Raw genomic sequence first — 13,577 nt, 5'->3', positions numbered from 1 at the left:
CTCTAGAACGATACTCTAGTTTTACCCTGTTCTTGTGGCTACCCAGCCCAGTTTGGGGTATGTCTAACCTAGTTTGGGAAGTAAGGGCTTATAGGAAACACAGTTCTGCATCCCAAAACAGCAATGTGCATATAGTCACATTGGAAAGTTTAAAAAAATTTAATCCATACCTATTAATAGGTATAAATAGCTCTGTGCATGGACTCTCCCACCTATTCAAATAAGTGAACATTTAAAAGTGTCTTAGGGGTCGGCCTGGTGGTGCAGCGGTTAAGTGCACACGTTCCGCTTCGGCTGCCTGGGGTTCGCCAGTTCAGATCCCAGGTGCGGACATGGCACTGCGTGGCAAGCCATGCTCTGGTAGGCGTCCCACGTATAAAGTAGAGGAAGATGGGCACGGGTGTGAGCTCAGGGCCAGCCTTCCTCAGCAAAAAGAGGAGGATTGGCAGCAGATGTTAGCTCAGGGCTAATCTTCTCAAAAAAAAAAGAAAATGTCTTATTGATTATAAAAATAAGATATTAAAATTGGAAAATATGAAACAAAGGGAACAAAGTAAAACCATCTCTAATTCTTTTATCCAGTGATAACCACAGTTGCTATTCTGTGTACCTATGTTCTGGGCATTTATCTTATATGCTATATAAAATTTCGTAACCTGCAATTTTAGTGATTTTAGTAAGCACTTCCCCGTGTTGTTAAAGACTCAAAAACATTTAAATTGATGAATACTATTCCATTACATTTCTTAATCATTCTCCTAATGCCATTCATTTAGCTTGTTTTTCTTCCTCTCCTCTCCATTCATTTCCCTTTTTCTCCATTTTTTATTTTTATTTATTTTTTTACTATTATAAATAGTGCTACGGTGGATAGGGTTGCATATTTGTCTACATTTCTAATCATTTTTCTTAGACTGGATATCTAGAAGTGAAATTCTTGGGTCAAAGAGCATTAACGTTTTTAAGACTCTTGGCAGGAGGGAGGACCTCTCCCTTAACCTTACACTTTTTGGTATAGATTAGGACACAATTGGAATTAGAATTTGTTTTATCTGAGATTTATTTGAGTATACAGGCTGTGAATTTAGTTTCTTTTTTGCAAGCTACTCAGAATTGTGGTTTTATAGAAAACTTCTGCTTCTATCTTCCCATTGTTTAATTCATTCAGCAGAGATTTATTGAACACCTGTTGTGTGCCAGGCCATGCACCAGGTGCTGCAAGGAATACTCGGATGAGCGAGAAGCAGTCACTGCTCCGTGGAGTACCTGGGACAGCAGAAGGAGGCCCACGGGCTGCAGTCACTCCCATCTGTTCAGTTGCTTTTTCCTCAGCTAAGCAGGCTGCTCCCTTGCTTCATCACGCTATTATGTTATCAGAGGAATGAACGAAAGCTAAGCCTTTCTGGAAGACAGTTTTTGCCCAAGAGAATGTAGGAATTTTGACCTGTGGCTTTACTGACAGCTCCTTTATACTTAGTACAGCTTGTGTAAGTTCCTGCCTGCAGTTAAATGCCTTAAGGTGCCCAAGACTGATTCCTCTCCCTGGGCTGTGGAGCCCACCCCTCCCTCATTTCCCCTCTATCTTTCCCCTTAACTCTCTTTATTCTCTCCTTCCAGTTAGTCACTTAGAAGTATCCTGCCTTAAGGCCACATGCCCTTAACCACTCCTATTTCTCCAAGACTCTCTTCAGTTACTGCCAGCTGGCTCTGCCTTCATCATTACATTGAACTGTTCTCTCTTTTTTTTTTTAAGATTTTATTTTTTCTTTTTCTCCCCAAAGTCCCCCGGTACATAGTTGTGTATTTTTAGTTGTGGGTCCTTCTAGTTGTGGCATGTGGGATGCCTTCTCAGCATGGCCTGATGAGCAGTGCCATGTCCGTGCCCAGGATCCGAACCAGCGAAACCCTGGGCTGCCAAGGTGGAGCGCGGGAACTTAACCACTCAGCCACGGGGCCGGCCCCTGAACTGTTATCTCTTGGTTGTTAAATTTAACGGAAATGTTTCAGTCTTTCTGTGACTTCATCTCTCAGTAGCATTGAACATTCGTGACCGCAAACTTATTTGAATTACAGTCATGTGGCTACATAACGATGATTCAGTCAACTACAGAGTGCATATATAACAGGGGTCCCATAAGGTTAGAACCATATGGTCTAGGTGTGTAGTAGGCTGTACCATTTAGGTTTGTGTAAGTGCACTCTGTGATGTTCCCATAACGACGAAATCAACTAAGGATGCATCTCTCAGAACAAATCCCTGTTGTTAAGTGATGCGTGACTGTACTTCTGGTTTTCCTCCTGGTACTCAGTTACTTCTTATCTCCTCTCTGCACCCTTCTTGCCTTTAAAATTTTCCTTAAGATTCTCTCAGACTCTGTCCCATCTCTTGTCATTTTATAATACTTCCTGGGTGATTTTATATTACTCTCATGGCTTCAAATACTGGTTACACGCTTATATGCTGATTATTATCAAATCTCTATGTTTAACCCAAATCATGCTGCCTTACTGGATATGTCCCTGTGTCTGTCCCACAGGTCCCTTAAATTCAACATGTTAAATTGGAACAAATCCAAAACTTCCTCAATGACCCCCCATTTCAGAGATGACGTTCATATCTACACAGTTGCTCCAGCTGGAAATCTGGGTGTGGCCCTTGTCCCTTTTCTCTCAGTCTCATTCTGTGTCTCAATTCATATCTAATCAGTCATCAAGTCCGGTCATTTCAACCTCAATCACTGTTGAATCGCGTGTCTTGTTTAATGACTCATGTGTCTTTAATGAATATTTTTTCATTGGTACGACAGCTAAAAACACAGTCCCATTGTGTCTCTTCTCCAGTAGCAGGAGCCTTTGTCATGTCTTTTTCTTCAAGGAGATATATTTCTTTTAGGTTAGGTTATGGATTTGAGATGAAGAGGAATTGCCTTTTTTATTTTCTCATCCTTTCAGTGGATTTTCAGAGTGCTTTGCATTTAGAAGGTACTGAGTAATTGTGTTGAAGTGAAATGAAAGGATTTGAAACTGTTCAAAAAGCAGCTTAATTTTAAAAGCTTGTGTATCTTCCTTAAGTCTGATAAAGAAGGGTTAAGGAATAAGTGTGTTATAGTTATGGAGATTTAGGAATTGAAACAATCATCAAGATATCTAGGAGGAGATGAGCTTCAACTAAATATAATATAATGCCACTTGGCATAGTTCAGTTAATCAACTGTCAACTTCTAGTTCTAATCTCAATTAAATGTTAACAAGTGTAAAAGATCAGAATATACCCGATTTGTTGAGTTGCTGAAGCACTGAAGAAGACATTAACTTTTCCATGGCTTATTTTTCAGTGTATTAGTCTTTTTGACCATCATCTCTACTTCATAGAACACAAAAGAGCAGTGTGATATAGAGATATGTCGTGTGTTCCCACTTTAACAACTAGATTTTATTCATATTAGCATGTACATTAAAAATGTTCTATAAAAATTAACACCTTTTTTTTGTGAGTAAGTTTGGCCCTGAGCTAATGTATGTTGCCAGTCTTCCTCTTTTTGCTTGAGGAAGATTGTTGCTGAGCTAGCATCTGTGCCAGTCTTCTCTATTTTGTATGTGGGACACCACCACAACATGGCCTGATGAATAGTGTGGAGGTCCACATCCAGGATCTGAACCCACGAACCCTGGGCTGCCAAAGCAGAGCATGCAAATGTAACCACTACGCCACTGGGCAAGCCCCTAAAAATTCACACATTTTAAATGGGAACAAAGCATGAGGGTTAGAGGTGCTACATGATAACTCAATTATTAGAAAGAAAAGAGGAGGGAACAAGATTCACTCACAAAGCTCTCTGTGCCGGCCACCAGATGGCACAGTCGTTTCACAGCAGCTGGTTGCACTGACTAGAGAAGGGAGAGGGGGAGGTAGGGAGAGGAACAGTGCAACCAGCTGTTCCAAGGAATTGGGTGTTCTTAAGTTGGATCTTTGTACCCTGGAGACATCTGTTTTATATGGTAAAAGCAGGCCAGCAGTCTATAGTTGCATATTTGAATTTCTAGTTCTTTTGAGGCTTGCTTTATGCTACTATCAAATAAACCATGTTAATATCCCTCTTGTAATTTTTGTGAGAATGTTACTCTTTTTAGATATAAGCATCAACGAACTATTAATAACATTAAAAATGAACATAAAACATTACTGTACTGTGAAATATGAAGATACACTGATTTTATTTAGTTAATGATGCTACTAAAATTGTACTCTTAAAAATTCATTGGTAGCTATTAAATGATTGATATAAATAACTAGATATTAACAAAATGAGAAATATCTTTAGTAATATGAGAGACTGAACAAAGTAAAGGAGATGATGCCTTATCTTTGCTTTGAAGTGAAAATTTTGTTTTTCTCAATTATGGATAGTATACTTGAGGTTTTAAGAACGATTCTCCCCACAGTTCACACATGCATTTGAAGAATATATATAGTCCTAGAACCAGAGGTAATGAACTATAATTGAGTTATAATGTTTTTATTACATGCGATAGCTATGAAATGGCACTTATCTCGTAATGAAGGGTTGGTATAAAAAACCTAGATTAAAGGGGAATACCAAAAATGGTGAATTATGGAATATTTTGGTACTTTGAGGAAATATTTAATTTAGGTTATTTGACAACTTAGGCCTTTTGTGTATTGATGCAGAGTATAAGTAAATAAATATTCAGGTTATGAAGCTACAGGACAGAATGGACAAAATGTTTTTTTTAATTGAGATGTAATTGATATATAACATATTGGTTTCAGTTGCACAACATAATGATTCGACATTTGTATATATTGTGATCACCACAATAAGTCCAGTTAACATCTGTCACCATGCTTAGTTACAAGTGTTTTTCCTTGTGACGAGAACTTTTAAGATCTGCTCTCTTAGCAACTTTCAAATATACAGAACAGTATTATTAAATATAGTCACCACGGTGTATGTTACATCCCCAGGACTTATTTTATAACTGGAAGTTTTTGTCTTTTGACCACTCTCACCCATTTTGCCCACCCCGTCTCTGGTAACCACCCATCTGTTCTCTGTATCTATGAGTTTGTTTTTTGTTTGTTTTAGATTCCACATATAAGTGAAGGAATAAATTTTGAGGACAAGAACAGTTCAGGGAAGCTGAGCTGTGTGTTAAATATCTAAAACAGTGGAGGAACTCTTTGGGAAATTATTTTTGGGCAAAGTCCCGGGGCATTGGGATTCCTGTGGCCCCAAAGAGCTGTTTAAGCCTGAAGCCTGAGAAAGATGTGGGAGGCAGACAAGAAAGGTCTCTCTCTGCGTTTTCAAGTACCAGTGGAGCTGAAAGAAATAGCTTTGCTGTGACCTGGGGCTGGAAGTAGAGGAGCTCTAGCAGAAACCCAAGGCCCTGGGTTTTTAAAGAATCTTTCCCTCTCCATGTGAGCTTTAGAAAATACTGAAATTGATACGGGCCTGGGTGTGACTGGGGTCCCGGATCAGACCTTGTTCTTAGTATGGGTTCTTGACCTTGTGCAAGAAAGAATTCAAAGGTGGGTCAGGAGAGATTATACAAATTTATTGAGAGACAAAGCCAGACTGATTATAAAGAAACTAAAGAAGGAAAGCCAGCTGGGCTGATCAGGTGGAAACCAACCGACCAGCCCTGGGTGCGGTCTGGGGTGCTATTTGTAGTGGTCGAAGTGGGCAGCTGGGGATTGGCTAGTCTCTGGGCCAGGTGGTCATCCTCTGCAAGCCAGGCACCAAGCTGGTGATCAGGCTGCTGGTTGGCTACCTGGGGTGGTCAGCATCTGGTCAGGCCCTGGGCTAGTGATCAGGCCGCTGGTTGGCTGCCTGGGGTGATCAGGCATCTGTTGCTGCTTGAGTGACAGCTTTTGCTTCTGCCTTTTCCCTGTCTTAAAATGAGCATCCAACTGTGCTGTCAGTTTTAACATGACAGAATAGATATATAATTATCAGAACTTTGGGTTTCATTGTGGAAGTTGAGAACCTTTGTCTTCCTGAGATGAGTGACCTTATGAAACCAAAAGAATTTGAGCAGTTTCGCTTAATATTGAAAAACAGTGTTGCTTGCTAGCCTTAGAATGGAAGAAAAATACAGGAAAAAATAACATATTCTCAGTCATGGGATCAGTTCTTTATTTTCAGATTTGATCTTTATTTTTAAGCTTTCTGAAGACATGCAATTAGAAAGGACCCAACAGTGAGGTTGCTCCTGAGGCATCTCCCTGCTTCCTCTCCCCTAATAGCTACTGGAATCTTAGTCAGTTTGCTGTTTTGTTTGCTGAGACTGTCTTTATCTTCATCTCTTTTCATTTGTCATTCAGATCACTCTAAATTTTTTTTGAACTTTGTTCTGTTGGTTGTGTTAGCTCTCCCTTGCTTTTGCTTTGACATCCATGTTTTAAAGGTTGCCAGTTGACTGACACTTTCAATTTCCTAGATGCTATTAGCTGAAATTTTATCAAATATGCTCTGTGATTCAGGGATGGTAGAGAAAATAAATTTTTACTATCCGTTTTATTTTATAGTGTAAATTTAAAACTTTTAGAGTAGGTGAGTTTAAAAGGAATTCTTAATGTAAATTACCAAATGATAAATGAAGCCCATATATCAAAAAGGTCTAGCTTTAATATCTTTTCATAACTATAAGGAACCTTAAAATACTGGAAAAAAATATCAATGAGATATTGCATTTTCTATGAACCACTATTACAGAACATACCTGTAATAAATGAAAAAAGGGGGCAGGCAGTCAAGAAACTCAATTGTAGTAAGGACAGTGATACAGGTCCCAGATAAAATCTTACCAATGGCAAGGCTTGCAGTGAGACTTTGTCGACTTTGCCGCGTGCCTCTCTGGGGCAGGGGAGTGGGAGTGAGGTGTCACGCTCTCATCAAAAGCAGGATCTTCATTTTGGAAGCCCAAAGAATCGGAGACATAACACATCCCACAAGAGGGAGGAGGCGCTATTCAAGATGAAGATCTTTTTTAGCTTTTTCTAGAACCATAAAACTGGACTTTATTTCCTCAGTGTTGAATTAAGTTATAAAATGTTTTTATAGTTATATTTGTAGTACATTTGTTTTATATTTGTATAATTTCATACTTATATAATTTTATATTTGAAATATTATGTAATAATTTATGGGAGATTACACTTGTTTTGAAGAAATGTGATAAAAAAGTCCTGTGGATGAAATTTGGGGATTAAATACCTCTATTTATTAACCAATGAATTTTACTTCTGAAGAAATTTCGAGGCGTTTGTAGAAAATGTGTGTCTACCACTGTTTTTAAAACTGAACAGTTAACTTGCTGGAATTTCTTCTAATTTTCACTGACTTTGGTGCTTTCTGATCTTTTTGAAACAGTGATCACATGGAAAATGTGTATGGCTACTTAATGAAGTACACCAACCTTGTCACTGGGTGGCAATACAGGTAAGTGTGATTATTCTGTGTCATATCACTCTCCTAGGAGGCCGGAAGTAGAGCTTTTTATGTTCTGATATTACTTCAGTAGAGATATGGCTGGGAAACCTTTTAGAGAAGGATTTACCATGTTTTCTAACAGTCTGATGACTTTCTTTTCCTTTTTAGAGGGCAGGAGGACTTGACATCTGTCCAAATGGCAGCCTCTAAATGCCTCAGAAGTCAGTATTTTATTAGCATTAAAATCACTTGTTCACCTGCCTTGGGCTTTCTGTAGGCTCTTAGAGTGGTTTGGAGGAGTATACAGATTTGTGTTAGGTGCCTATTTTGTACAGGATTCTCAAAAGTTCTCTGGGACCTTGGAGAGTTTAAATAAGTAGCCCAAGGTCACACAGGCGGTCAGTAAGTAGCAAAGCCAGCTATCTTAAATACTTTAGAATTGGTAGTTGTGGAGCAGAAGGTTAAACTTTTATTTATTTTTTTATTGTGATTAAATATACATAACATAAAATTTACCATTTAACCATTTTTAAGCATACAGTTCAATGGCATTAAATATGTTCACATTGTTGTACAACCATCACCACCATCCATCTCCAGAACTTTTTGCATCTTCTCAAACTTAAGCTGTTTACCTGTTAAACAATAACTCATCGTTCCTCGTCTTCCCGCTCCTTGGCAACCACTATCCTGCTTTCTGTCTCTATGATTTGACTACTCTAGGTACCTTATATAAGTGGGAGCATACAATGTTTGTCCTTTTGTGACTGGCTTATTTCGCTTAGCATAATGTCCTCAGGGTTCATCCGTGTTGTAGCGTGTGTCAGAATTTCCCTCCTTTTGCTAACATCTGCCGCCAATCCTCCTCTTTTTTCTGAGCAAGACTGGCCCTGAGCTAACATCCATGCCCATCTTTCTCTACTTTATCTGTGGGATGCCTGCCACAGCATGGCTTGCCAAGCGGTGCATACGTCCACATCTGGGATCCGAACTGGCGAACCCTGAGCCACCGAAGCAGAGCGTGCGAACTTAACCACTGTGTCACCAGGCCAGCCCCTTAAGGCTGAATAATATTCTGTTGTATGTGTATAGCACATTTTGTTTATCCATTCCTCTGTCGACGGACACTTGGGTTGCTTCTACCTTTTAGCTATTGTGAATAATGCTGATGTGAACGGTGGTGTACAAATATCTGTTGGAGTCTCTGCTTTCATTCTTTTGTGTATATACCCAGAAGTGGAATTGCTGGATCATACGGTAATTCTATGTTTAACTTTTTGGGGAATCTCCATACTGTTTTCCACAGCAGCTGCACCATTTTACTTTCCCACCAGCTGTGCAAAGGGTTCCAATTTCTCCACATCCTCCCTGACTCTTGTTACTTTCTGGGTTTTTAAGTATTTTATTTTTGATAATAGCCATCCTAATGTATGTTAAGTGATATCTCATTGTGGTTTTTAAACTCTTTTAAACTGATGAAACTAGTATTTGAACCCAGATAGTTCTGACTTCCAAACTAGAATTTGAACCCACATAGTTCTGACTCTGTGTTCTCTGCATTACAATGGGCTACTTCTTATGCACATGTCATTTGGAGACTTCTGCTTTTGGCCCTTGATAGAGTAACAGGAACTGAATTTGCCTTCCTACCTTAAACAACTAGAAAATGGCACATAATATATGAAAGAATGGTTTTCAGACATTTTAAAGAATAGTCAAAGCACTGATGAACATGTGGTAGATTAAAAGAGAAGGCAGTTTGGGCCATGTTTAGTGACGTTAGGGAATGCAAATGGGGTGATGTGCAGAAAGTTGGAGGCCATATGAGAGGTCAAAGCTGGATATGAAAATGGAATCATTCTTATTGAAGTAAAAAGGGCAGTTCTCTGTGCTTCCCATATTTTATTTTTTAAAAAAAGAGAAAAGTCAAGGGAGCCTTTTCACTTTGCATTTTTTCCACCTTAGTTTTTATGTAATTTTTTGAAGGCTTACACATTTAAGTGACATATAGAATATTACTTTTTAAAAAATTTTATGTCACTTTGCTCTTAGTACTATTCTTTGTTCTCTTTTTAAAAAGGGAAATAGGTCAACTCCCAACATTCATTCAACAACTTTCATTCATATAATATTAATGAATATTATTAATGAATTGAGAAAGTCTCAGAAGTGGAACAGAGTAAGAAAGCTCCAAAATGTACCCAACTGTATAAGATTTAGTTTATATTAAAGATGGCATTTCAGGTCAGGGCAGCCTGAGACCATGGGAAGAAGGAGCAGGTGTTTGTATCACTGCATAAGGAAGCCTACCAAAAAGATCCACTGGGCACTGATTGCCTGGGGAGCTATCTAACAGAGCCAAGCAAACGTTCCAGGCTAGGGAGGCGCCCTCCTCTGCCTAGTGATCCCTGCAGCTGCTTCAGATCCCAGTTTTAGCAGTGCAAGAAAGGGGAAGGATGAAGACAGCCCATTCCTGTTTGCTACTGAGAACACTGAACCTTTTACCAACTCGCCCATCAGAGAGGTCTCAGCTTGTCAACTGGATTGCTGTAGGCCCACTTTAGAAAAAACTTTCATCCTCCTTTTTCTGTCATCCTGGCTGGAGGTCTTGTGGCACAACAGAGACATACTGGGTCCTCAGCATGGAACATGTGGACACAGTGAAAAAGGGCAACAGAGGGTTAAGACCATATTAAAGGACCCTAGGCTCAGTAGCTCAGTTTCCTTGGCATGCCTAGCCACTTTTGCCCATGTGCTGCAGATAAAGCTTAAGTAAGAAAAGTGCTGCTCCTGTGCCAGGTGTTCAAGACCCTTTCCCTACAATCCATTTCTGTTTTGACTAAGGGCGAGTTAGAGCAGCTTGGAGAAATCAGCATGGGCCCACTCTATAAATAACTGAGTGCTCTGGAATGTAGTGCCCTAGGAAAGTACACTACAGCAAGACCCTCTCCTGAACCCACTTCCCTTCCACTTTCAACTTTAATCCCCAGGGTGAGATTGCTTCCTGTTTGGTTTAGAAGTTCTGTACACACTCAGTGTTAAAGCCCTCGGATGGTTGGGACAAAGCACATGGTTGCCTTTCCATCCAAAATTCTCACTGAAGTTTATTTTTGTCATCATAAGACACACTTCCAAGTCAGAATATTTTTTAGATTGCATTTGATGATACTTCACTTTAAGTTGTGGGTTGTTCCAGGATTAGTCATTTCCCAAACTGGCAGTCTTTGTTATTTTGTAATTGCAAAAAATAAACGATTACTTAATTTTTCTTTTAAAACAATTTTTCTTTAAAACAATTATTGAATTTCTTTTTTTTAACAGCTTAGGTGACTTTTCTGCATATAAAGATTTGTGCTGAATCTTAAATTTGCCTGTCACACTTAGCCCTTGTTTCTACATTTCTTGAGCTTCTTGGTTAGGACAACTTGCTAAAAATACCTCAGTCAAGAGTCTAGGACCCTTTTAGGCAAAATAGCTTTGTTAAGTTTCCTTACTCTGTGGATTGTCTCTCTATCCCCAGTCTGCACATCTTGTAAAATATCTCCATAGAAGGGGTGAGAGAAGAACATCGGGATTAATCCACATATAATGAAAGAGCCCAAAGTGCTCTATTATTACCAGTGGGTCCACAGCATCATCTTGGTGTTAGAAAGAAAATCAGTTATTGGCTTATATCATTTTACTAATCCCTCCTCAGCGTTTCTTTCTGTATATTAAGGTGAGTGCCTCCATGTTGTAAATTTGTGGGAATGCTTTTGGGATAAAAATGTATGTTCACAGCAAACTTGAGATTTCTAAACATACTGTGCTCTACATTTTCTTTGAATTGACTACTTCTGAGAGAAGAGACCAGTCATTTTCCTTTGCCTGTTCGAAGTGGATTGTTCTCATGGCTTAGAAGGAAAGATTTCTTTCCTTTTTCTTTCCTTCCTTCCTTCCTTTTTAATTCCTGAATTTTTTTTTTTTTTTGGTGAGGAAGATTAACCCTGAGCTAACATCTATCCCAGTCTTCCTCAATTTTATATATGGGTTGCCCCCACAACATAGCTGACGAGTGGTATAGGTCCACACCTAGGATTCGAACCCATGAACCCAGGCCACTGAAGTGGAGCATGCCGAACTTAACCACTAGACTATGGGGCCGGCCCCTCCTTCCTTCGTTTCTTGTTTGTTCACTTGTTGTTCTTTTTGTTAACAGCTTTGTTGAGATATAATTCACAGACCATACAATTTGTCCGTTTAAAGTGTACCACTCAGTGGGTTTCAATATATTCAAAAGGTTGCATTCTTGCTAACAGACTCTATTTATTTGATGAATTTTTTTATAGTGGATTCATGTCTTAGTTTGTTCATACTGCTATAATAAAATACCACAGACTGGGTAGTTTATAAACAACAGAAATTTATTTCTCACAGTTCTGAATGTTGGCAGCCCAAGATCATGGTGCCAGCATGGTTGGGTAAGGGCCCTCTTTCAGATCGCAGGCTTTGTATTCTCACATGGTGGAAGAGGGACTAGAAAGCTCTCTGGGGTCTCTTTTTTTATAAGGGCTCTAAGCCCATTCATGAGTGTTCTGCCCTCATGACCTGATCACTTCCCAAAGGTGCCATGGCTTTCAATGGATGGGTTTTGGGGAGACACGTTCAGACCATAGCACATTCATATGTGCATTTTACCAGGGACAGGTCATATGTTTTAGAAATTTGAGATGTTGTCAGTGGTTATCTTGTGTTAATTCAAATAACCCCTTCAAATCTTTGGGAAAAGAAACAACCCTTTTATTTATTTGTTTATTTTTAAAGATTGGCACCTGAGCTAACATCTGCTGCCAATCTTTTTTTTTCTTCTTCTCCCTCCCAAAGCCCCTTAGTTTATAGTTGTATATTCTAGTTGTAGATCATTCTGGTTGTGCTGTGTGGGATGCCACCTCAGCATGCTTGATGAGCAGTGCCATGTACGTGCCCAGAATCTGAACCGGCGAAACCCTAGGCCACCAGAGTGGAGCGTGTGAACTTAACCACTGAGCCACAGGGCCAGCCCCTAAACAACCCTTTTAAAAATAGTCAAAAATGCGACAGGCAGTTCACTGAGTAGAAATATGGATGATCAATAAACACATAAAAATTTTTAGATCTTGTAGTAATTAATGAAATAGAAATTTAAAACTCTCCAAAATACTATAATTAATTTATATTTTTTATCAGAATATATGAACATAATTTTAAAAATCAGAAGCATGCTAAAAGATGAATGAGAAAAACAATAGTCCTTTGCTTTCCCCTCTCCCTTCTCAGGCAACCACTTTCAACTTCTTTTGCTTACTTCTCATCAGTTCTTTTTCTTTCCTTAAATAAAAGGCTGATTCTATTCTCTCCCAGTTTGATATGGGTGATAATGGTTGCCACGTTGCTTAAGACAGTATCTTCTAGGAACTTGAACTGGATCAAATTGTCTAGCTGATTCAATTATGGAACATACCAACATGTAGAATGTGAAAATGCTCCAAACCCAAACATTAATTTGTTGTTGTTGTTGAGGAAGATTAGCCCCAAGCTTACATCTGTTGCCCATCTTCTCTCTTTTTTTTTTTTTTTTTTTTTGCTCAGAAAGGTTAGCCCTGAGCTAATATCTCTTGCCAGTCCTCCTCTTTTTTTGCTTGAGGAAGATTAGCCCTGAGCTAACATCTGTGCCAGTCTTCCTCTACTTTATGTGTGGGATGACTCCACAGCATGGCTGACAAGTGGTGTAGGTCTGCTCCTGGGATCCAAACCCCCGAACCTTGGCCACCAAAGCAGAGTGCGCCAAACTTAACCACCATGACTAGGCTGGCCCCCAAACATTAATTTTTTGAAGTAGAAAATTCTAGATATTTTTTAAAAGAAAAGAACAGTTGCACTACTTAAATTGGAATCTGAATTAATATATTTCCTAAAGTAGTTAATCTAGAAACAAATCAGAACATCACATTCTTTTCCCAGGTGTATCAGTAGTTCATCATTTAGTTTCAAGTTCCTTATGTTTCTGCATCTCCAGTTGCAGCTTTTTCATTTTTAAACAGGATAAGTAATCTTTAGTTGTGACCTGTTTAATGATATAGTCACAAAATCTTTCTACCTTGATAT

The 13,577-nt window shown here is 39.0% G+C and overlaps 1 protein-coding gene across 1 annotated transcript in view; it reads left to right on the top strand.

Annotated features, from left to right (window-relative positions):
* The window catches only part of OSBPL11 (oxysterol binding protein like 11), an 81,740-nt gene that overhangs the window by 13,506 nt on the left and 54,657 nt on the right, over positions 1–13,577 (top strand). The window contains exon 2 of the mRNA XM_014866833.3: positions 7,395–7,463. Within this exon, the coding sequence (XP_014722319.1) occupies positions 7,395–7,463 (69 nt within the window). The remainder of the gene's footprint in view (positions 1–7,394; positions 7,464–13,577) is intronic.

Source organism: Equus asinus, chromosome 5 (assembly GCF_041296235.1).
Source record: "Equus asinus isolate D_3611 breed Donkey chromosome 5, EquAss-T2T_v2, whole genome shotgun sequence".
NCBI lineage: Eukaryota > Metazoa > Chordata > Mammalia > Perissodactyla > Equidae > Equus > Equus asinus.
The sequence above is the reverse complement of the archived record's forward strand: the minus strand, read 5'-3'. Positions and strand labels throughout refer to the sequence as shown.